The 22,916-nt window shown below is 44.2% G+C and overlaps 2 protein-coding genes across 7 annotated transcripts in view; both read right to left on the bottom strand.

Moving 5' to 3' along the window:
• LOC110284891 (protocadherin gamma-A4) overlaps nucleotides 1-22,916 on the bottom strand; it is a 182,533-nt gene that overhangs the window by 143,408 nt on the left and 16,209 nt on the right. The window contains exon 1 of one of the 6 annotated variants that reach the window (XM_021150879.2): nucleotides 18,546-21,715. The exons of 3 other annotated variants lie outside the window; for them this stretch is intronic. In XM_021150879.2, coding sequence (XP_021006538.1) covers nucleotides 18,546-20,927 — 2,382 coding nt within the window. In that variant the 5' untranslated portion in view covers nucleotides 20,928-21,715. 2 more of the 6 variants (XM_029472231.1, XM_021150873.2) reach the window with 2 other exon arrangements.
• LOC115029884 (protocadherin gamma-A5-like) lies at nucleotides 4,481-8,989 on the bottom strand. Its single transcript, XM_029472165.1, has one exon. It carries the CDS (start codon nucleotides 6,923-6,925, stop codon nucleotides 4,481-4,483), a length of 2,445 nt encoding a protein of 814 aa, XP_029328025.1. The 5' UTR covers nucleotides 6,926-8,989.

Below are 22,916 nucleotides of genomic sequence, written 5' to 3'. Positions count from 1 at the left end.
TTAACTCTCTCTCTCCCTCTCTCTCTCTCTCTCTCTCTCTCTCTCTCTCTCTCTCTCTCTCTCTTTCTCTGCATCTTTCATTCTTCATCAGAGAAATTGCTTTTTGTAGTAGACAGTGAATAACACAGAAAGCCATAAGTGGTCAACATGCAGAGAATGAGAGACAGTGGCATGTTCAGCTACAAGTGGGACATGACTTGATCCCCTTCCTTCAACGCTCAGTAAAGGATAGATAAAGATTGTCATAGCCAGAGAGAGTAAACATCTGTAACAAATAAGTATTGCTGTATGAACTCACAGCATCTAAGACGGCGTGCCCGACCGAGACTTGCATGAGTCCAAGCTGACAAAATACTGCTGTGGATGAGGAGGAGCTCAAGAAATCTCCTCCTTATCTGAGGAGTGACTGCAAGAGGATGGTTTTCTACAGGGATGTGGGCTCGGGAGGCTACCCATTCCCCCAGTAGATTACTCTGTATCCATGTGCACTACAGTCAGTAATAAATGGACTCAGTGGAGTTATTTATTTATTTTTTTAAAAAAAATCACACGAAGTTAAGTGGAAAAAGTGGGAGGATTAGGAGAGGGATTAGAAGGGGAAGAATGGAGATTGATAAAAACTCATATTCATGTATGAAGCAAATAAAGCAATTTACAAATAGTGTTGTTTATCGCTGCATTACAGTTGTATTGTTTTTTTTTCCCCAAATTAACACAGATTAACAATGGTAAGTTATGTGAATTTGAGAGGTGAGACATGAATCCCTATATGAAAAAAAGATATTAATGTTGATTTTCCATGGTTCCCAGTTTACTGTATAACCATTTAAACATATTGAGGGCGGGGTGGAGACATAATACTGACTGCCCTGGAACTCACTTTGTAGACCAACCAGGCTGGCTCTGTACTCAGAGTGCTTCCAGAGTGCTGGGATTAAAGGTGTGTGCTTTAATATCCAGTTCATGTAAGTGTTTTTAACTGACATTCTTTGCTGGTCAATAAACAACATGTTGATTTTAATAGTCATGTAGCATGTCTTATTTTTATTTTTTAAGACAGATTTTTATTAGTTTTTTATTTTTATTTTTTAAGACAGGGTTTCTCCGTATAGACTTGGATGTCCTGGAACTCACACTGTAGGCCAGGCTGACCTTGAACTCAGAAATCTGCCCGCCTCTGCCTCCCAAGTGCTGAGGTTAAAGGTGTGCGCCACTGACCACACTGTCCATTGTGTCTCATAGTTTTAAGTACATTCCCGAACTAGAAAACCTCCATAAAGAAAAGTACCTTTGACTTATATAATATGCTGTTATTCTAAAATGTGTCAGGTGTACCGCAGCATGATCTCACTTTATAACACAAAGCATTAAAGCATCTTAAACTGTTCATTATGCCCAGGATTGTAGACAGTCATTCACTGGTGTTATTACCATTGTCATTATTATTTTCATACGTTATGCATAGGCTAGAGGTTATATTAGATATCTCCTCCCAGCACTCTCTTGTGTTTTGAGACAGGGTCTGTCTAGAACCCGGAGCTCACCGGATGACCAGTCTGACTGGACAGCAAGTCCCAGAGATCCTCTTGTTCCTGTCACTCTTGCCTTCCCTAGTACTGGGGTTAGAGACAAATATTCATCTTTCTTGTTTGTATCTGGGTTCTGGGGGATGGGTTAAAACCTAATTTAATTTTATGTGTATAGGTGCTTGTCTGCTTGTATGTGTCCCACATGCATGCATTTGGGACCCGTGGAGGATAGAGGAGGGTGTCAGATCCTTTGAAACTGGAGTTACAGACAGCTGTGAGCTGCCATACAGGTTCTGGGAACCCAGCTGTGGTCCTTTGCAAGAACAAGTGCTCTGCACTGATGAGCCATCTCTCAAGTGGCAGTGTGCTTACATGGCAGGCACTGTACTGACTGAGTCACCTCTCTTGCCTGATCATCTGTACTTTATCCAAATTAAAAAAAAAAAAAACCAACCAACCACACTGAAACAAGACTTTAAAAACATATGCCTTCTAACTATTAAGAGTACCTCATTTTTATGGGAAAGCTACCCTTTCAGAACACACATTATAACTACTATTTAAAAGAATATAATGTACATATAGCACCTATACCCTTCAGTGTATGGAACAGGCATTTTATAATGTAAAGTCTATCCGTTGTTTATAGATATTTAAAGGATGTTTATTCATTGTAGAAAGTTTGTCTCAGTATACATAATCAAATATAAAAAATTCCATTACAAATAATGGAAAAGGTGAATAGAGAGATACTTCAGTCAATGAAGTGTTTGCTTTGCAAGTATGAGGATTTGAGTTTGATCCCTATAATCCATGGTTTTAAAAAACTGTCATGGTGGCAAGTGCTTGTAATTGTAGTATTGGGGAGGCAGAGATGGAAGACCTCTGGGGCTCCCTGGCCTGATAGCCTAGCCTACCTGCTGAGGTTTGGGCCAATGAAAGATTCTGTCTTAATAATAAGGTGGTTGGTGCCTGAAAAACAACATCTGAAGTTGTCCCTGACCTCCACTTGCATATACATAGGCAGACAGGCAGTCAGACAGTCAGGCAGTCAGGCAGACACACACACACACACACACACACACACACACACACACACACACACACACTGAAATGGCATATTTCTGTGAAGAAGTGAATGACATGAATGAATGAACATCACTGCTTACACAGATTCTCTTCTTAGTGTTTGAATTCATTAGTTCTTTGGCAAATCTGTTGTTTATACTGTTATTTGTGGTATTATAATGTTATATCTGCTGTTCATACTGTTATCAGAAGAATGTACATATGTATAGAGTATGGTTGTCCTTTAAATGCTTAGAAAATAAAATCAGGTGTTCTTGGGTTTTTCAGTGTATTAACAAACCTTTATATGTTTAAAATAACAACCTATAATCCCACTAATAATTTATATCATTTATTTCTAATTGAAGGGTCAGGTAGCACAGGGTATATAAAAAGGTGCAGAAAATAAACCGAGTAGTTATTTCCTTATAAGATCCATGCTCATGAGTTTTGAGACCCATAAATAAACATTTCATTAAGAAAAATCTATTAACCTAAAATAAGCTCTCACCTCTAAGAAATGAATTTTCTTAAGTCATGGCGATTTTCTTGAACACAATTTTTTACTCTTGTAACAAAGCAGATTTGCATTTACATATGGGAGAATGTAAACATTCTGAGAGATGCTGATTTTGATAACTGAAGAGGAAGAAGCCAGCAGATGCCAGGGGCATGACACATTTATACTGGTTGAACACAGCAATTCAACTCTTTGGAGACGTTAACATATATCACAAAATAAAATAGAATTCTGAAGTTACTTCTCATTGATTTACTTCTGATGAAGACATATATGCAATAATTACATGGGTTAACCTTAACTTTTGATTTTAGAATGTTATGATCTTACCATCAATATAAATCTAATCTACATTTCTGATAGGAAGTGAGCAAAAGTTTTCCTTATAGTCTACTGATTTGTGAAAATATTATAAATTGTTATCTATATGTATAATAAAATAAGCACATACAATATCCTGTTACTGTTTTTGTCTTGATTACTGTTATATTGCTGTGAAGAGACACCATGACCAAGACAACTCATAAAAGAAAGTATTTGTTTCAAGACAGGGTTTCTCTCTGTGTATCCCTGGCTGTCCTGGAACTCACTAAGTAGACCAGGCTGGCCTCGAACTCAGAAATTCACTTGCTTTGGCCTCTCAGGTGCTGGGATTAAAGGCATGTATCACCATTCATCATTAAATGGAGAAAAGAAAGCATTTAATTTGGGGGTGGCTTGCTTACAGTTTTAGAGTTTTAGTCCATGATCATCATGGCAGATGCACACAGGTATAGTGATGGAGCAGTAGCTGAGAGCCTTACATCCTTATCCAGAGAGAGAGAGAGAGAGAGAGAGAGAGAGAGAGAGAGAGAGAGAGAGAGAGAGAGAGAGCCCTTCACCAGTGATGTCACACTTACTCCAAAAAGCCACACCTCCTAATCCTTCTCAAACAGTTCCACTCCCTGGTGACCAAGCACTCAGATATGTGAGCCTATAAGAGCCATTCTCACTCAAACCATCACACCTACAAACCATGTCCACTAATAATATGTAGACAAATATCTCAAAGGGAACAACATAGATAATGATTTGAATTAATACAACTCTTCTAGTAGCAGAATATCTACCTTTAAACTCGCAATATTTTTAAAATGAAAATGATTATATTTATCATTTTCTTTTAAGGTAAGCCTACTGTCAGATTTTTCTAAAATCTCCACACACAGAGAAAAGATGTTCAGTCTCAGATAAAATTTTAAAAAATCTATTACTGAACAAACTAGAGTTAAACTCCAATACAGCAAATGATGATCCACTGTATCTGATTTTGACTCTACCAGAAAAACGAGTGAGAAAACAAATGAAGAAAACATTCCAGTTCTTAGTGGAAGAGAAAACTGACCTGAGCAGCTCCGGGCTCTTCTTTGTATGTATGTATATTATCAGGTATCAGAAGAGGCTCACTCTTCTCACAGCTCTCTTCACTAATGAGCCTGTCAGCATAATTGGGCTGGGGGAAGATCAGGTGGCTCTTTTTGGAGTCTGTAGTGAGAGAGATTTCGTGGGAATAGGTCTGCAGGTAAGCCTGTACCCCATCCATGCCCACAAAATGGGAGGCAGGCATGTCGGCAAATCTGCCTGTGGAAGTCTGAAGCAGGCGTGATGTGTGCCAGTGCCTCAGCCTGAGGGCCAACAGCACGGTAACAAATCCCAGAAAGACACAGGAGACCACTGCCACTGAAACCACTAGGTAGAGTGTGAGGTCTGAATCCTGGGGCTCTGCCGGTGTGTTGTGGTTGCCTAAGTCAGTCAGTACATCTGGGATGCTATCTCCTACAGCGATAGTGAGTGTGACAGTGGCTGAGAGAGGGGGCTGGCCATGGTCCTGGACAGCCACCACCAGGCTCTGCTTGAGTACATCTCTATCCAACAGAGCCCTTGCTGTGCACACCTCACCCGTGTGAAGCCCTATTGAGAAGAGTCCTGGCTCACTGGCTTTGATGAGGCGGTAGGACAACCAGGCGTTCTGTCCCGAATCTTTGTCCACTGCCACCACTTTGGTTACCAAGTATCCAGGCTCTGCAGAGCGGGGTGCCAGTTCCACACCTGTGGAGCCATCGGTGGGAATAGTTGGGTACAGGATCTCAGGAATGTTGTCATTCTGGTCCAGCACAAACAAGCTCAGGGACACATTGCTGCTGAGTGGAGGAGTCCCACTGTCTTTAGCTGTCACCAGTAGCTGCAGGTCTCTCAAGTGCTCATAGTCAAAGGATTGCAATGCATACAGGACACCAGTGTCAGAGTTAATGGAGACATAGGACGACACAGGCACTTCTTGAAATGTATTTTCAGCCAGGGAGTAAGTGACTTGGGCGTTATCACCACTGTCAGCGTCATAGGCATAAACTGAAAAAATGGAGACACCTCTGGGGTTATTTTCTGAGATGGAAGTGGAATAGAAGGGACGAGAGAAGGTGGGTGGGTTGTCATTTATGTCGGCTACTTTCAGAGAGATGTGGTTTTCTGTAGACAGGGGAGGAGTTCCACGGTCAACAACCGTCACCGTGATGTTATAATCTGAAGTCTCTTCTCTATCCAGTGCTCTTGTTGTTAGTAGGTGATAGTAATTATCAACTGACTTTTCCAGTTTGAAGGGCAGGTTCTTAGGAATAGAACACGAAATCTCTCCATTCTCCCCAGAATCAGCATCATGTACGCTGAAAAGCGCAATTATGGTTCCGGGTAGACAGTCTTCAGAGACGGAGCTGGTGAGGGAGGTGAGTATCACTTCTGGGGCATTGTCATTCACGTCCTGGACTGTGACCAACACCTTAGCGCTGGCAAGAAGAGCGCCTCCGTCCTGGGCTACCACTTCCATGAGATAGAATCTGGATTCTTCATAGTCCAGGGATTGAATAGTTGAGATTTCCCCAAGATTAGAATCGAGTTGGAAAGTTTCAGAAATTTTGTCTTCTTCGTTGCGGAAAGAGAAGGTCAACTTCGCGTTGATTCCCTCGTCTGCATCCGTGGCGGTGAGTGTGAGGAGTCTAGTGCCCACAGGTGTGTTCTCCGGAACACTCACCCTATATTCGCTTTGGGTAAACAAGGGTGCGTTATCGTTTGCATCAAGAACGGTTACGGTAATATGTACGGTGCTCGAAAGTACTGGGTTTCCGCCATCCAAAGCTGTGAGGATCAGGTCATGAGCAGACTCCTTCTCACGGTCCAGGGGCTGTTCCAACACCAACTCTGGGTGTTTTTGCCCGTCAGATCCACTCTTCACGTCCAGAGAGAAGTGCGGGTTGGAGCTGAGCTTGTAACCCTGGAGGGAATTCACACCCACATCCCCATCTCTCGCGAAGGGGAGCACCAAACGTGTTCCTGCAGCCGCGTTTTCATTAACTTTTACTTTTAACTCCTCATCGCGGAACCGGGGGAAGTTATCATTAATATCAAGGATTTCTACTTCTACTCCATAAATTTTCATTTTATTTTCAACCAAGATGTTAAAGCTGACGAGACAGGGAGCGCTCTGGACGCACAGCTCCTCCCGGTCTATCCTGCCCGCGGTGACCAGGCTGCCGCCTCGCGGGTTCAGAGAGAAAAGCTGCGACCTACCTCTGGAGATGATGCGGACCCCGCGCTCCGCCAGCTCGCGGGGCTCCAGCCCCAGGTCCTTGGAGATGTTGCCCACGAAGGAGCCTTTGTCCAGCTCCTCCCGCACAGAGTAGCGGATCTGTCCCTTTCCTGGCGCGCACAGCGTCCCCAGCAGCATGAAGAACGTCAGCAGGTCGTTGCAGATCCAGCGCCTCGGTGGGTCTGCCATTGTCTTTTCTTTAGTTGCTTTCCTTTTGGTCCTGGTTTAGCCTGCTGTTTCCTTATTTCTCTAAAGCCGGGGAGAGCGGGACTAAGGATGGTGGCTTTCCCCAAGAGCTTGTTTGGTCTCTGGTGCGGAGGACGCTGGGAGTTAGTCGCTTTTTTTGACTGTTTCTTTCCCAGTCTGGTGAACAGCGACGCTTAGAGTCCTAACCAGTTACTACACCAATTCTATTTTTTATTCCCTCTTCATTTAGTTATTTTCATTTCCAAGGGTTTTGCTGCATTGTCTTGTAGCAGTGTTTATGTTTAATTACGTTTTAATTCTGACAATGAGACTCCAACACCTTGAGGTCAATATAGTTTTTTTTTTCACTTCTCCAGAAACGTTTGATTTTATGTATCATCGAGTCCTTTATGTCTTCTCCACATCGAGTTTGTTTAACCAAGAAATTAAATTCTTACCTTTGTTGATGTCAAGACTTCATATTTTATCAGAGTAGGTTTATGAACATCTACCCAATAGTACATTAGTGTGCAAAGAAAACAAACCCAGCTCTCAGTGTATCTTTGCAGAGAGACCTATATATGCTGTCATATGCAGAAAGATAGGCAGTAGACTTGGGAAGTCTTTGAGAAAGTTTCCAGGCCTCCAGTCTAAGGCTAGGAAATACAAGCAGCTTCCCTATCTTGGACAGAAAGTCTGCGTTGGGTTCCCTGTATTATTATAACTTCCCATTACTAGTTAAACCACGCATAGACATTTTCCTGTGAGGGAATCTTAGAGGCAACCAGAATAGTGAATGAAGGAGACAGGGCTTCATTTGCCTCCCATGGAGGAAATCATAGGTATTTAGTTGACAAGTAATGAGTGGCCTATTTGTTTTAAGACAGATATTTAATGACATCACCCTTGAAGGATAACAGATTTTTTAAAAAAAAGTTATGGCAGAAAAAAAGGACAATTCGGAAAGCTCCTCCTTTGAGAAAAGCAAAGTCACCTAATAACTCATCAATAGACAAAGATTTTAATTAGAAATCTATAATTTTATAATCTAGGACTTGGGATATGGTTCGGTAGGTAGAGTGCTTGCTGGGTAAGTATAAGACCATAGATTTGATCCCTAGCACCATCAATAAGTAAATACACAAATAAGCGAGTAAATAATAAAAACCATACAGTTTTAGATATTTTCATAGAAATTGACACAAGCATAGGTTGCAAAACTTTCCTCGATGCAGACTTTTACTTGAAAGCAAGTTATTAAATTGTATGAAGATGATTTTTATTAAATTTATTGATAAAACTGACTCTTCACAATAGACACCTCAGACATCATATGTTGTCCATCGTTTAAAAAGAAACCTGGAGGCTGTTTGAAAGGTGGCTTACAATTTAGAACAATGGCTGCTCTTCCTGAGAAATTGGGTTTGATTCCCACAGCACCTACATATTGCCTCACAACCAACTGCAACTCCAGTTCAAGTTGCACTCTTCTAGTCTCTGTGGGTATCAGGACCCTGTACACTGGTCCACAGACATACATGTAGGCAAAACACCATACACACAAAATGAAAACCAAACTTAGAAAAAGTTCCCAGGAACCCCAAGGCATTCTGCTTGAAAGAACCTCACAAGGTCTATCAACAAGTCAGTCGAATAATGCCCTACCCATGATGCTTTGTTGATAACAAAGCCATAACCTTGAGTGATGTGTTTCTTCCCTAGCCAATTTTCACAAACGAGTAAGATGAGGACCGTGTTTACACTGAATCATTGAGTCTAAGAGGAAGTAGAACAGAAGTTTGAGTAGAGACCTGACAGGAATCTCTTAAGTTTCCAACAGGACAGAGCTTTTCGGACTGGAGAGGGTTGTAAGGGTGAAGAAAAACAAGCATCACATGCTATGGACACTTTTAATTATGGGCAGACAGAAACCCTTCCTTAAGACGTGGTTGGATAAGGCTAACATACTTAAGGCAGAACACTGTTCAAGACTGACTTGCAAGACAGTGAAATATCCAACGAAACCACCAAAACCAACTTAGTGGTTTATTAAGAAACACTGAAACCCTAAGTAGAAAACCAAATTAAATTGAAGCTCACCTTTGAGATAGAATCCGAGACAAACGGAACGTGAGTGTCTCCAAGAGTACCTGGTACCCAAGAGTCCTCGCCGCCGCAGAGGAGGTCCTGAGGAGTAACTTCCGGAGTCACATTGAGAAAATTAAACTCTGTCTTAGCTGACTGTGAGGCAATACACACATTGTAGGAATAAGGTAAAGTCCCCTCATTGTAATTGGGGAGAACTCCAGTCGCAAGGTTAGAGCTCAGGCCAGGCTGAAAGCAGCCCCAGGCAGCTGATCTGGAGGAGTGTCTCAGACGCAGAGCAATAGCCAGAATCACCGCCAGGAGGAAGAGTACTGAGATCAGGGCCAAGGCCACCACCAGGTAAAACTGCAGCTCACTCTGGGGGTCAGATGGTAGAGGGTCATCGCTGAGGTCTGGCAGGACCTCCTGCAGGCTGTCAGCGAAGATGAGGTGCAGCGTGGCTGTAGCCGAGAGCGGTGGCTGTCCACCATCACGCACAGCGACCAGAAGGCGCTGCCGCGCTGAGTCCCTGTCTCCCAGGGCACGCGCTGTGCGCACCTCGCCTGTGCGCAGTCCCAGGCTGAAGAGCCCGGGATCGCTGGCCTGCAGCACGTGGTAGGATAGCCAGGCATTGTGTCCTGAGTCTGCATCCACAGCCACCACCTTGGTGACCAGGTATCCGGGCTCGGCAGCGCGCGGCACCATGTCGAAGAGCGCAGAGCCGTCGGGCTCGAGTGTGGGATACAGCACGCGTGGCGCGTTGTCATTGCGGTCGCCCACCAGCACACGCATGCTCACGTTGGCGCTGAGCGAGGGCGATCCGTGGTCCCGCGCCTGCAGTGTCAGCTGGAAGGAGCGCAGCTGCTCATGGTCGAAGGCGCGCTGCGCAAACACCACTCCACTGTCCTGGTTCACGGACACGAAGGACGACAGTGCCCTTGGCTCTAAGTCGCTAGCTATGATGGAGTAGGAAATGAGGCCATTGGATCCCAAATCCGGGTCAGAAGCACTGACTTGAGCAATGGAGGTTCCAGGTGGGTTGTTCTCAGCCACATGGACCAAGTAGGAGGCTTGGTGAAAAACCGGTGCATTGTCGTTGACGTCTGAGATATGGAGAGTGATGATTACGTTAGAGGAGAGCGGGGGCTTACCCCTATCGGCAGCTACAATGGTGACGTTGTATTCCGGTATCGACTCCCGGTCTAGAGTTCTGTCGGTCACTAGTTTGTAATAATTCTTCGAAGAAGATTTCAGTACAAATTCTTCATTTCCCAAGACATGGCAGTAGACGTCTCCATTTTCTCCAGAGTCTCTGTCTCTGGTTTTTATCAAGGCGATGACTGTTCCTAATGGGGAATCTTCCGGTAAGGGGCTAAATACTGACGTCACAATTACTTCTGGCACACAATCATTCTCATCCAGAATTTTCACTTGGATACTGCAATGGGACGCTAGGTCTCCGGGATCTTTTGCTTCTACATTCAGGGTGTAACTCTTAGCAGTCTCGAAATCCAAATTATCCTTTGTCGTGATTTCTCCTGTTCTCTTGTCTAAGTTAAAAAACCGTTCCACTTGTTCATCCACATTGTGAAAAGAGTAGGTGATTTCTGCATTGACACCTTCGTCCTGGTCGGTGGCTGTCACCTGAAGCACGGAGAAGCCTGGTGGCACATCCTCCCGAAGGGTGACACTGAACACATCCTGGCTGAACATTGGCGGGTTATCATTGATGTCTGTGACTTGGATTCGGATCTGGGTGGTGCCACTTCGGGGAGGATCTCCCCCGTCCACAGCCGTGAGGACCAGTTGGTGAAAATTATGCTCTTCTCTGTCCAGAAAACGTTTTAGAATCAACTCAGGATATTTACGTCCATCTGGGGTCTCTTTCTCCGTGACTTCAAAGTATTCATTGTCAGTGAGATAGTATTTTTGCAGCGAATTAGAACCAGCATCTAAATCGAGGGCTGGATCCAATGGAAATGCTTTACCTGGTTTGGTGGACTCTCCAATGTTTAAATCAACCTCACTCTGTTTGAATAGAGGAGCGTTGTCGTTCACATCCTGAAGAATTACAGCTACGTGGAAAATATTTAAGGGCTTCTCAGCGACAATATCGAACTCCAAAACACACTGAGGCTGCTTCCCGCAAACCTGCTCTCTGTCTATTCTGTCACCCACAAGTAAGTCCCCACTCTCTGGATTTACAGTAAAATAATCCTTCTCTGCGCTGACCCTTAGCTTCCGGGTGGGCAGATTCTGGACACTGAGCCCCAGATCCTTTGCGAGGTTTCCTACCATCGAGTTCTTGGCCAGCTCCTCGGGAATGGAGTAGCGGATCTGATCCGCGAGAGCTCCGTGGAACAAAGGCAACAGGAAAGGCGACAGTACCTGCAGCCACCAGGCCGGGCCGCTCCCAGAGCCCCTCCTCATCTTCCTGGCTCGCGCCGCCGCTCTGCTCCTTTGTTGGTGAGGGTGGCCAAATCCGCCTAGGGCCACTTTTCTTGCTGATGTTTGCTGTATCTAGATGCGTACTGGCTCTCCTCTATGGTTGGTTTGTACAGGAAGTTACTCTCCCAGTTTCCTAACGCGTCTGGGAAATGGTCTATCTCTTCTTTTGACCTACAGCGACGCTCAGAGGTTTTCTCAGAAATTGCAACGAAGTCTAGCAAAGGTTTGAAAAGTTTTTTGTTTGTTTTTGGTTTGTTTGTTTGGGTTTTGTTGTTTTTTTTGTGGCTGTTGTTTTTAAATTTATGATGATTTATTTATTTTAAAATGGTAACATATTGAAATTGTTCCAAATTAATAAGTTACATATAGTATAGGTCCTTATGATCCCCTATAAATCACGTAGCACATTTCTCTCAAGTGGAATGGATTCTAGGTTTCTTGTGTATGTTTTGGGTAGTGCGTCCCACACTTAAACGAATATTGTCCCACCCCTCCTTGTAATCAAACAGAAGCATCACACCATAAGCTTCCCCACCTAGCTTCTTTCACTCAGTCCACACCCAAATGTGCACCACTTCTCCGGACTCTCATTAAACTACTTCATTTCACACCAATACATAAATCTCTGCATTTATTTCTCATGGAGTAGCCTACCATATGGACAAACAGTACCCCGTGTTAGCAAATTATTATTTAAATAAACAGCATTATTCTAAAAACCCAGTAACCTGTGATAGCAAGTTATTAATTACTGTTCTCCAGATCATGGACATATATCACTCAGGCAGAATATATTCTTAATGCCAATGTCTGAGTGTGTTTTACCAAAGTTTAGGCCAACTGAACACGCCGGAGTTATATCTTGTCACCTCAGTGTTTGGAATAATGTGTCATCAGATAGACTCTCCCAGAATTCATTTATTATCTCTTTCCTTGCCCAGGATCAGCCTGTTATCATGTCTCATTCCTACCTACTCTGTGTATTGTACACAGCTTCACACTATTACAAAGCCACATAGAATCAACTCTCCTTTCATACTGAGTCACATCCCACCATCTTGATACAATGGCCATTTTCAGAAACCCCATGCACTGTGTATAACTTTTCATTAATTCTGGATTAGCTTGGAACTATATGAAGGCTTGGAACTATATGAAGGCTCAGGAAATTAAAGTGTTGCATATGACACAAAATGCTTTATGTCACGTCAGAGGATACTTTGTCTAATCCCAGGTCACATAGTGGTAAACCTTCCAAGAATAATTTGCAGAGATTTTGACAGATGGGAATGAGGTCAACTAAGTACTAACAATAATAACAGTCCAGAATCTAAGTCAGTCAACCATTGTAAGAGGTTTACCTGATGAAAGCCAGAGAGATTTAAGGAAATTCTGTTTTGTTGGGACTCAGTGGTGATGTTATAATGGGGGAATTTAGAAATTTTGAAAATTACTATAACTTATTTACACCAGTGAAATAAAATAGGCATTTTTTTTTGGGTAATAACCAAGTTGTAATAAAGGTATCAGATACTCTGGTATACTTTGTATCAGCAACAATAAAATGTTTGAGCTGGGCATAGTGGCACACACCTGTAAAGAGAATTGCAAGCTGCAGGCCATCTTGGGTAGGATACATACTGAGTTAAAGGCCAGTCTAAGCTAGATAGTCAGACCTTGCATAGAAAATTATTGGGAAAATATACCATTCCATGGAGAAGTTAATGTTATAGCTAAAGCTTAAATATTTTTCACGACATATAAATTGTCACTATATAATTATAATGACAAAGAAACCCTTTCCAGGAAAGAGAAGTAAACTCCAAGCAAAGAATATTCTAATGTAATGAAGGGAACTTAAAAAAATTCAGTTTAGGGGTGGTTTATGTCTCATTGGCATAAACCATTGGCCACTACACCTGCCTCCTGAATTTGATCCCTTGGATTCTCATAGTGGAAGGAGAGAATAGTGACTATCATTAATTATTCTTTTTAAAGCAAGGGGCTATTACTAAAGAAATGCATATTCTTGACACAACACACATACAACTGGAAACATTTTACAAACCTTCATGTCCGTGCTTTAGTGAGGTAAGATCCATTACAGGAGCGAGTCACTCACCTGCAGACTGGAGTCTCCTTTTATTTCAAGCAAGTCTTGAGATACCAGGAGAGGATCACTCTTCCCACAGCTCTCTTGGCTGATGAGTGTGTCTGCATAGTTGGGCTGTGGGAAGATCAGGTGACTCTTCCCAGAGTCTGCTGTGAGTGAGACCTCATGAGAATAGGTCTGTAGGAAAGCATGTACGCCATCTACACCCACAAAATGTGAGGCAGGCAAGGATGACAACCCATTACCTGCAGCCTGAAGCAGGCGAGTTGAGTGCCAGCGACGGAGCCTGTGTATTAGCAGCACAATGACAAAGGCTAAGAAGACACAAGAGACCACAGCCACAGCTACCACCAGGTACAATGTGATGTCTGAATCCTCCTGGTCAATGGGGGCGTTAATGTTGACCAGATCAGCCAGGATGTCTGGAATGTTGTCTGACACAGCTATGGTGAGTGTGACAGTGGCAGAGAGAGGGGGCTGGCCATGGTCCTGCACGGTCACCACCAGGTTCTGCTTGAGAGCATCTCTGTCCAGCAGGGCCCGAGCAGTGCGTACCTCGCCTGTGTGCAGCCCCACTGAGAAGAGCCCTGGCTCGCTGGCCTTGAGCAGGCGGTAGGACAACCAGGCATTCTGTCCTGAGTCTTTGTCTACGGCCACCACTTTGGTCACCAGGTATCCAGGTTCTGCAGAACGAGGTGTCAGCTCCACACCAGTAGAACCATCAGTGGGGATGGTGGGATACAGGATCTCAGGCGTGTTATCGTTCTGGTCCAGCACAAACAAGCTCAGAGACACATTGCTGCTGAGTGGAGGAGTCCCACCGTCCCTGGCTGTCACCAGTAGCTTCAAGTCTTGAAACTGCTCATAATCAAAGGAACGCAGTGCATAAAGGACACCAGTATTGGAGTTTATGGAGACGTAGGAGGACAGAGGTGCCCCCTGGATAGTGTCCTCTGACAGGGAATAGATAACCTGGGCATTCTCACCACTGTCTGGGTCCTGGGCTGTTATGGATAAGATGGAAGCTCCTCTAGGGTTGTTTTCTGGAATGTAAGCAGAATAGGAGGCATGGGTGAAGGTGGGTGGGTTGTCATTAATATCTACCACCTGCAATGAGATATAAGTCTCGGTAGACAGAGGTGGAGTTCCCTGGTCGGTGGCAGTTATTGTAATGTTATAGTCAGAGACTTCTTCCCTGTCCAGAGTCCTGTGTATCAACAACCGATGATAATTTCCATAGGTCTTTTCCAGTTTGAATGGAAGATTATCTGGAATAGAACAAGTGACAAGGCCGTTCTCTCCAGAGTCGCTGTCGTGCACGTTGAAGAGTGCAATCACTGTGCCTGGGGAAGAAGCTTCCTGGATAGAGCTGGTGAGAGAGGTGACTGTGACTTCTGGAGCATTGTCATTTACATCCAGAACTGTCACCAGAACCTTACTTCTGGCTCGAAGACCAGGCCCATCATGGGCTTCTACGTCAACATCGTAGAATCCAGAGTCTTCATAATCCAGTTCCCCCAACACTGTAATGTCCCCAGTCAGAGAATTCAGCTGGAAGAGCTGGGATATTTTCTCTCTTACGTTCCGGAAAGAATACGTCACTTCTCCGTTGGCTCCTTCATCCGGGTCAGTGGCTTTTATGGTAAGCAGCCGGGTGCCTACAGGCAAATTCTCTTTCACACTAACGTGGTACTCTGGCTGAGTGAATACAGGAGCATTGTCGTTGGTGTCCACGAGTGTTACTTGAATTGTGGCAGTACCAGAGCGAACCGGGTCGCCTCCGTCGAAGGCGGTGAGAACCAGGTGATGAACGGCTTCTTCCTCGCGGTCTAAGGCATTTTCTAGCACTAGCTCTGGGTATTTAATCCCATCCGGTCCACTTTGCACATCCAGGGAGAAGTGATCATTGGAGCTGAGCTGGTAACCCTGCAAGGCGTTCACCCCTATGTCCGGATCAAAGGCTTCAGGAAGAGGAAATCTTGTCCCAGGAATTTCACTTTCAGCGACTTTTATTTCCCTCTGCTGTGCTCCAAAGCTGGGGGCATTATCATTAACATCTACAATCTCCACTTCTACGGCTAGTATCCTCACTTTATCCTCTAGGAGAATCTCCAGATTTGCGGTACACTTTGGGGATCTGTCACAGAGCCCTTCTCTGTCGATCCTCCCTGCTGTCATCAAACTGCCGCTTCGCGGGTTCAGAGCAAAGAGCTGGGTCTTACCTCTGGAGACGATGCGGACTCCGCGTTCTGCCAGTTTCCCAGGCTCCAGCCCCAGGTCCGCGGCGAGATTACCCACCACAGAGCCCCTTTCCAGCTCCTCCGGCACAGAGTACCGGATCTGTTCCGCGCGGATGTCGCATAGGGATCCAAGGAAAATGCAGATCCAGATTAGTCCCCTGCGGTCTGATCCGTAAGGAGCCGCCATTGCAGTCCTGCCGCAGAGGGTCCTGAGCTTGGGCGTTCAGTCTGTGCAGGACTGATGAACCCCACAATCTTTGGGTTTCAAAGATACTATTCTTGTACTGTTGGACGCTGGTGCTCCTGGAGTCCAGATTGCTGCCTTCTTTAAGATCATCACCAGTCCTTTGTGCTCCGGAAATCCTGGTCTTACTAAATACCTGATTTTCACCCCTGAGTGGTGAACAGCGACACCCAGAGCACTAAGTTGTTATTGCAACAAAATTTTTGATAAAACTTCACAACATTCTAAATCCACTTCTCTAAAGGAGAATAAAGGTCAAAACTGTGTTGTTTCATTTGCAACAAAAATCCTGGAATTACTTAAAGCCTCTTATACATCAAACTATGTCAATTCACCTGAGAAATAATATGGTGGAAAGTATTGTTTTCTACCTCTTTTCAGTTGTTGCATTGCTCATCTCCCGACATCATTTCCAGTGCTTTGTACTGAATGAGGGACACAGCCATTCCTCGCAGGAACAGGGGTCGATATGAAGAGTGGAGAAAAGAGAGGGGAGGAGTGGTCCATGGAGCCTGGAGGGGCAGCTCTAGTTACAACCACTTATTGTAGAAGCAAGTTTTCTCACGAGTTTGCCCTTTGGAAATCTTGGATAATTGTTCAGTTCCATTGCAGAAAAGATGCCAGCTGCTCAAGAGAAACACTTACCAGTGTGCAAATGAGTAGAGGGGCAAAACTCTAGGTGTGGAGTAAAATAGTTCGGTACACAGGACATTGTAGGCTATACACCACGTCACTGCCACCAGATTCAGAATGTGTCCTCAGGCTTTACAACAGCAACTTTCATAGACTAAAACGTGTGTCAGTGTTTAATGAGTCAATTACCAATGCAAATCAAATTCAAATAATGGACAAACAAATATTAAATTAAATGACATCACCAAGGAGTGGAAGTTAAGGTGACGAGATGCTAGGATATTTCAGACCAGGTGTAGTGGCACACACCTTTGATTTCAGTACTCAAGAGGCAGAGGCAGGTGAATTTCTGTGGGTTCGAGGACAGCCAGAGCTATGTCAGGAGTTTCTCTCATATGAGACACACCCAGTGGTCTCATTTTATCGCCATCAATCTATTTTTTAACCACTGCATTAAATTGCTTTACCATGGATTTCAGCAATAGCCAGGAAAAGGAACTGTGTTGATAGTCAAGGAAGCATCACCTTCATCACACGGTTCACAGCTTTCTTGCATTATCTGAGATAAGTCAAGAGGTCAAGGCTCTTTAGACTATTCCTCTATAACAGTTAACACATGGAAATGACTAAACTTTTAAGGAGTCATGAAAGCCTATATTAATTATGCAGAATTAAAACATTAATCCTTGAGAAAGTAAGTTAGATGTGTTTTTCACAATCATTCAAAGATATATTTAAGTGCTCAGGAGTCAGAGGATTAAAATGATGTGTGTTGAAAATAACTGACAATACGCACAAAACTATCAAAATGCTGTAGATCTGACGCACAGAAATCTATACTAAAATAATGGGAAAGATATAATGTCATAAATAAAACGACCATCACAGTCCTTACTATAATGATGATGAATTAGAAAGCACAAATCACAAATGATTAAGGAATTGTCAAAAACCCATGGAGGGGTAGACAAGATGGCCTGGGTGGTAAACACTTTTTCAGCAAGTCTGAGAATCGGAGGAGTTTGCTCCTGGGGGTTCCATGCTTGAAAGTAGAGAACGAATGCCCATATTGTCCTTTAACCTCCACATGCTCCCCACGGCACATGTGTGCCTTGCCTCCCCAAATAATCGTGAAGAGAAAATTGAGTGAAATAAATGAGAATAATATTGACCCAAAATTAGTGATTCAAATATAAAAGTGGTTATCTTAGGTACTCGTGGTAAGGCAGATAAGTGCTAACAGGCCTACTTTATGGAGGGCCTTGTTCACTGGATGTGTTGCAATAAAAGGTTATAAAGCAGGGTGGTGGTGGTGGCAGTGCCTTTAATCCCTGCACTTGGAGACAGAGGCAGGCACATCTCTATGGTGAGTTTGATGCTTAGCCTGGTCTACAGATTGAGTTCCAGGACAGCCAAGGCTACACAGAGAGAGCCTGTCTCAAAACAAACAAACAAACAAACAAACAAAAGTTGTTCAAGCAAGAAAGGTAATTGACCATAAACTTTAATTTAGGCAAAAAGACATATCAACGTGCTTATAAAGAATTAAAGATTATTTTAAAATTCAGTCTCCCGAATCAAGTAAGAAAAGACACTAATAATATTGAGTGTTGACTTGTAGGAAATAGTCTCCGGCAAGATTTGCTAGCCACACAGAAACACCAACAGTAAAGACTGAAACTGGTAATCAGGTCATTTCCAAGATGACTGAGCAACCAACAGCCATTCTTTACACATCTACGACATGTCTTCCACTAAATATCTCCCAAACTATGAAAATATGTCCGGAATTGACAGATTTGTGCACGATTGAGGAGTAAATGCAGCAAATAACATTTAAGTTGCTCTGTAGAAACTTACCTGAAAAGCAGAGTCATCCGAGACTTGGGGATCTTCATTATTGCCACATACAACCACAGAAGGATCATCGCACAGGAGATCCTGAGGGGGAGCAACCTCTGGTGCCACGTGGTGAAAATTAAGCCCTGCCATAGTCGTAGAATGTGAAGCAACGCATAGATTATAGGAATAAGGTAAAGTCCCCTCACTGTAGTTGGGAGGAACCACAGGTTGAGACTTCAGGCTGAGGCCAGGCTGAAAGCAGCCCCAGGCAGCTGATCTGGAGGAGTGTCTCAGACGCAGAGCAATAGCCAGAATCACCGCCAGGAGGAAGAGTACTGAGATCAGGGCCAAGGCCACCACCAGGTAAAACTGCAGCTCACTCTGGGGGTCAGATGGTAGAGGGTCATCGCTGAGGTCTGGCAGGACCTCCTGCAGGCTGTCAGCGAAGATGAGGTGCAGCGTGGCTGTAGCCGAGAGCGGTGGCTGTCCACCATCACGCACAGCGACCAGAAGGCGCTGCCGCGCTGAGTCCCTGTCTCCCAGGGCACGCGCTGTGCGCACCTCGCCTGTGCGCAGTCCCAGGCTGAAGAGCCCGGGATCGCTGGCCTGCAGCACGTGGTAAGATAGCCAGGCATTGTGTCCTGAGTCTGCGTCCACCGCCACCACCTTGGTGACCAGGTATCCAGGCTCGGCAGCGCGCGGCACCATGTCGAAGAGCGCAGAGCCGTCGGGTTCGAGTGTGGGATACAGCACGCGTGGCGCGTTGTCGTTGCGGTCACCCACCAGCACGCGCATGCTCACATTTGCACTGAGTGTGGGCGATCCGTGGTCCCGCGCCTGCAGTGTCAGCTGGAAGGAACGCAGCTGCTCGTGGTCGAAGGCGCGCTGCGCGAACAGCACTCCACTGTCCTGGTTCACGGACACGAAGGACGACAGTGCCCTTGGCTCTAGGTCGCTGGCTATGATGGAGTAGGAAATGAGGCCATTGGATCCCAAATCCGGGTCAGAAGCACTGACTTGAGCAATAGAGGTTCCAGGTGGGTTGTTCTCAGCCACGTGGACCAAGTAGGAGGCCTGGTGAAAAACCGGTGCATTGTCGTTGATATCTGTGATGTGTACAGTAACACATGTCTTGGAGGAAAGCGAGGGTTTGCCACTGTCAGTAGCTGTGATAGTGACGTTGTACTCTGGGGTCTGTTCTCGGTTTAGGGCCTTGTCAATCACTAACTTGTAATAATTCTTGGAGGTGGGTTGTAATCTGAAGGGAAGTTCTTCCTGAATATGGCATGCCACCAAACCATTTTGTCCAGAATCTTTGTCTCGAACTTTAATGAGGGCGATTACTGTTCCAAGGACTGAGTCCTCTGGAACTTGGTTAGAAAAGGACATGAATGTCACCTCTGGGGCATTGTCGTTGTCATCAAGAATTTCGATCTGAACATTACAGTGAGCCGTGTGCACCCCTCCGTCCTTGGCTTCTACACCCAATGTGTATCTACTCTTTTCTTCAAAATCCAATGTACCATTAGTTGTGATAGCTCCAGTATTTGGATTGAGATTGAAGACAAGGTTAGTACTTGTTGGGGCATTAAGGAAGGCATAGGTGATCTCTCCGTGAATACTCTCATCCTGATCTGTGGCTGTCACTTGCAGCACTAACGTTCCTGGGGGTATGTTTTCACGAAGGCTAACTTTGTAAGTGTCCTGGCTGAACACTGGAGCATTGTCATTGGCGTCGGTGACTTTGATCCAGACCTGGGTGGTGCTGCTTAGGGGCGGGTCTCCACCATCCATGGCGGTCAGTATTAAGTGATGGGAGCTCTGATGCTCCCTGTCTAGAGGTTTTTCCAGCAGCAATTCTGGGTATTTACTTCCATCAGGACTTTCCTTCGTTGACAAGGAGAAGTGTGGATTGGGGCTGACAGTGTACATCTTCAGGGAGTTGCTTCCCACATCTGCATCTCGCGCAGAGTCCAGAGGGAATTTTGCCCCTGCTAAGGCTGACTCACAGATCTCCAATTCAATGCTTTTCCCAAAGAAATGTGGTGCATTATCATTAATGTCTTGGATGGCAACCGTTACGTGGAAAATGTTCATCGGGTTTTCAGTAACAGATTCAAATTCCAGTGCACACTCAGATTTCCTCCCACAAATCTTTTCTCTGTCTATCCTGCCGCTCACTAACAAATCCCCACTCTCTGCACTAACGCTGAAATAATCCTCTGCACTAACTCTCAGTTTTCGAGCTGGCAATTCTTGGATACTGAGTCCCAGATCCTTGGCGAGACTCCCCACTAGAGAGCCCTTGGCTAGTTCCTCCGGAATGGAGTAGTGGATGGGCTGGGAGAGGGCGCCGCAGAACAAAGGCACCAGGAAGTGAAGCAATACCTGATTTTCCATCGTTCCAAAGCCGCTGGGGTTGCTCTGCCGTTCTGAGCTTGCCAGGAAGCTTCTTTTCGAGGTTTCTCTGGGATTTCAAAAAGACAGCTAGTGCCCTAGATGTTTGTGATTTGAGGGCAGGATTTGTCCGGCGCTTGAAGAGGGCACAGGAACCGGACGGATGTTCTCATGGGTGCCGGAAAAAGCAAGCAAACCCTCGCTGGACCCTGCGGAACAGAGAACCCTGCTGTTCCCTTTGGTCAACAGCGTCGCCTAATGGTTGTCTTGTAAAACTGCGTATCGTGCAGCTATTTATCAAAGCGTTTGTTTTGACTTTAATTTACAGCAAAGGTATTCACATTTCCCCCTTTGGTTTAGATATTTTATTTATTATCATTTCATGAATGTTTTCATCATTATATATTATCTTTCCCAATTCACAAGGCGCACGTTTTTTTTCCAGTTTTGGAAACAAATGCCATCAATGTCGTCATGTATGACAATTAGAAACTCAGGCCCGACTGTCATATCCCAATTAGCAAGTGGATTTTCAGTTTTAGTATTCAGTGGATTATGATCCTTACATTTTTCATATCTATTGAAGTAAATTCTTTATTTAGTGTTTTAATTTCTGTGTATTTTATCAACTTGGTAAAACTTTTCAAAGATAGTCTTTGCAAAAGATAGGATGGCATCTACAGAGATATTTTAATGCATCGATTTTCCTAAAGCACCCTATTTTCAGTTAAATACACCGTGGCCTGATAGCTTATTAAACGTACCAATGTAGCATTTGGGCTTTTATTATGGTGAATCTTGTGTTAGTCATATTTATTTTTATGAAACATTTTTTTTCTAAATATGTAACTCTATAAGCCAAGTTCTTAACTTCAACCAGTTTAATGCTATTAATTAATAAAGTAATTGATCACCAGTAAGTCTTGGTGAGACACTGACAGTCTTGAAATACTTTATTATTTACATTTTATTACATTTATGTATTGGTGTGTTTAGGTGTATGTATAAATACATGTGCACTCATGAGGAGGTCAGAGAACAATACACTAGAGTTGGTTTTCTCCATCCGTGATGTAGGTGTCTGGGATGGAACTCAGGTTGTCAGCCTTGGCGGCAAGCACCTTTCCCCTTAGCCATCTCACTCCATTTTAGAACCTAATCATGGACCTTGGTAGCTCAAAGAGGCAAATCTCTTTATTTCTTATATGCCACCAAAGTCTTAAACTGGATTACAGCAACTTAAACGCAGCTCTTAAATTTAATGTGTTAGAATCTCAATCTCCCAACCCATGGTTTAACAGTATCTGGAGGCAGGATCTTTTAGGAAATGATTGAGCCAGGAGGGCTTTGTCTTCATCAGCGAATCAATGAATGGTTACCGGGGTATCATATACGTGTCTTTGCTGTAAAAACAGTAGTCTCTGACACACTTGATTGGCTTGTGTCAAGTGATGTTCCCCTGACGTGTGATGGCCCTGAAGGGGAAAGCTCCAAGAAGATGAGAACGCCATGTTATTGGACTTCCTACCTTCCGACAATCAGATATATAAACATTTATTTTAAAGATAAGTGTCCAAGTCTCAAGTATTTTCTAACAGCAGCAGAAATGACCTGTCAGTTGTCAGCCCAGTGACTTAACTGTACTATTTTGAAGTGCTCAGTTATCTTTAGTAGAAATCCATTACACTTTCCCTGAGGCATCCTTCCTCTTGTTTTCTCTATTTCATGTCGTTCACAAGATTCCATCACATAGATGGATCTTGCCTGAGAAGACAGTTCTGTATGCTTACACACAGTTTCTTCAGGCTCTGTTGACTTACAGATGTCCACGCTAGGTTTTCTAACATATTGAGGGAGAAATCTGTCCCTTTGAGATGCAAGGAAATACATTTTGGCTCATTTTTGGACAACCCTCTTTTGTAGCTACGGGAGTAAAAACAATTTCATAGGTTTGAGAATGAGCCCACAATATATGCCCAAAGACGTTCTAGA

The sequence above is a fragment of the Mus caroli genome, chromosome 18 (genome assembly GCF_900094665.2).
Source record: "Mus caroli chromosome 18, CAROLI_EIJ_v1.1, whole genome shotgun sequence".
NCBI classification, from domain to species: domain Eukaryota; kingdom Metazoa; phylum Chordata; class Mammalia; order Rodentia; family Muridae; genus Mus; species Mus caroli.
Note: the sequence above shows the minus strand (reverse complement) of the source record. Positions and strands in the feature narration are given on the sequence as shown.

Excerpts from the sequence above, each read along its gene's own strand:
- LOC115029884 (XM_029472165.1), bottom strand. The coding sequence starts at position 6,925 with ATGGCAGACCCACCGAGGCGCTGGATCTGCAACGACCTGCTGACGTTC.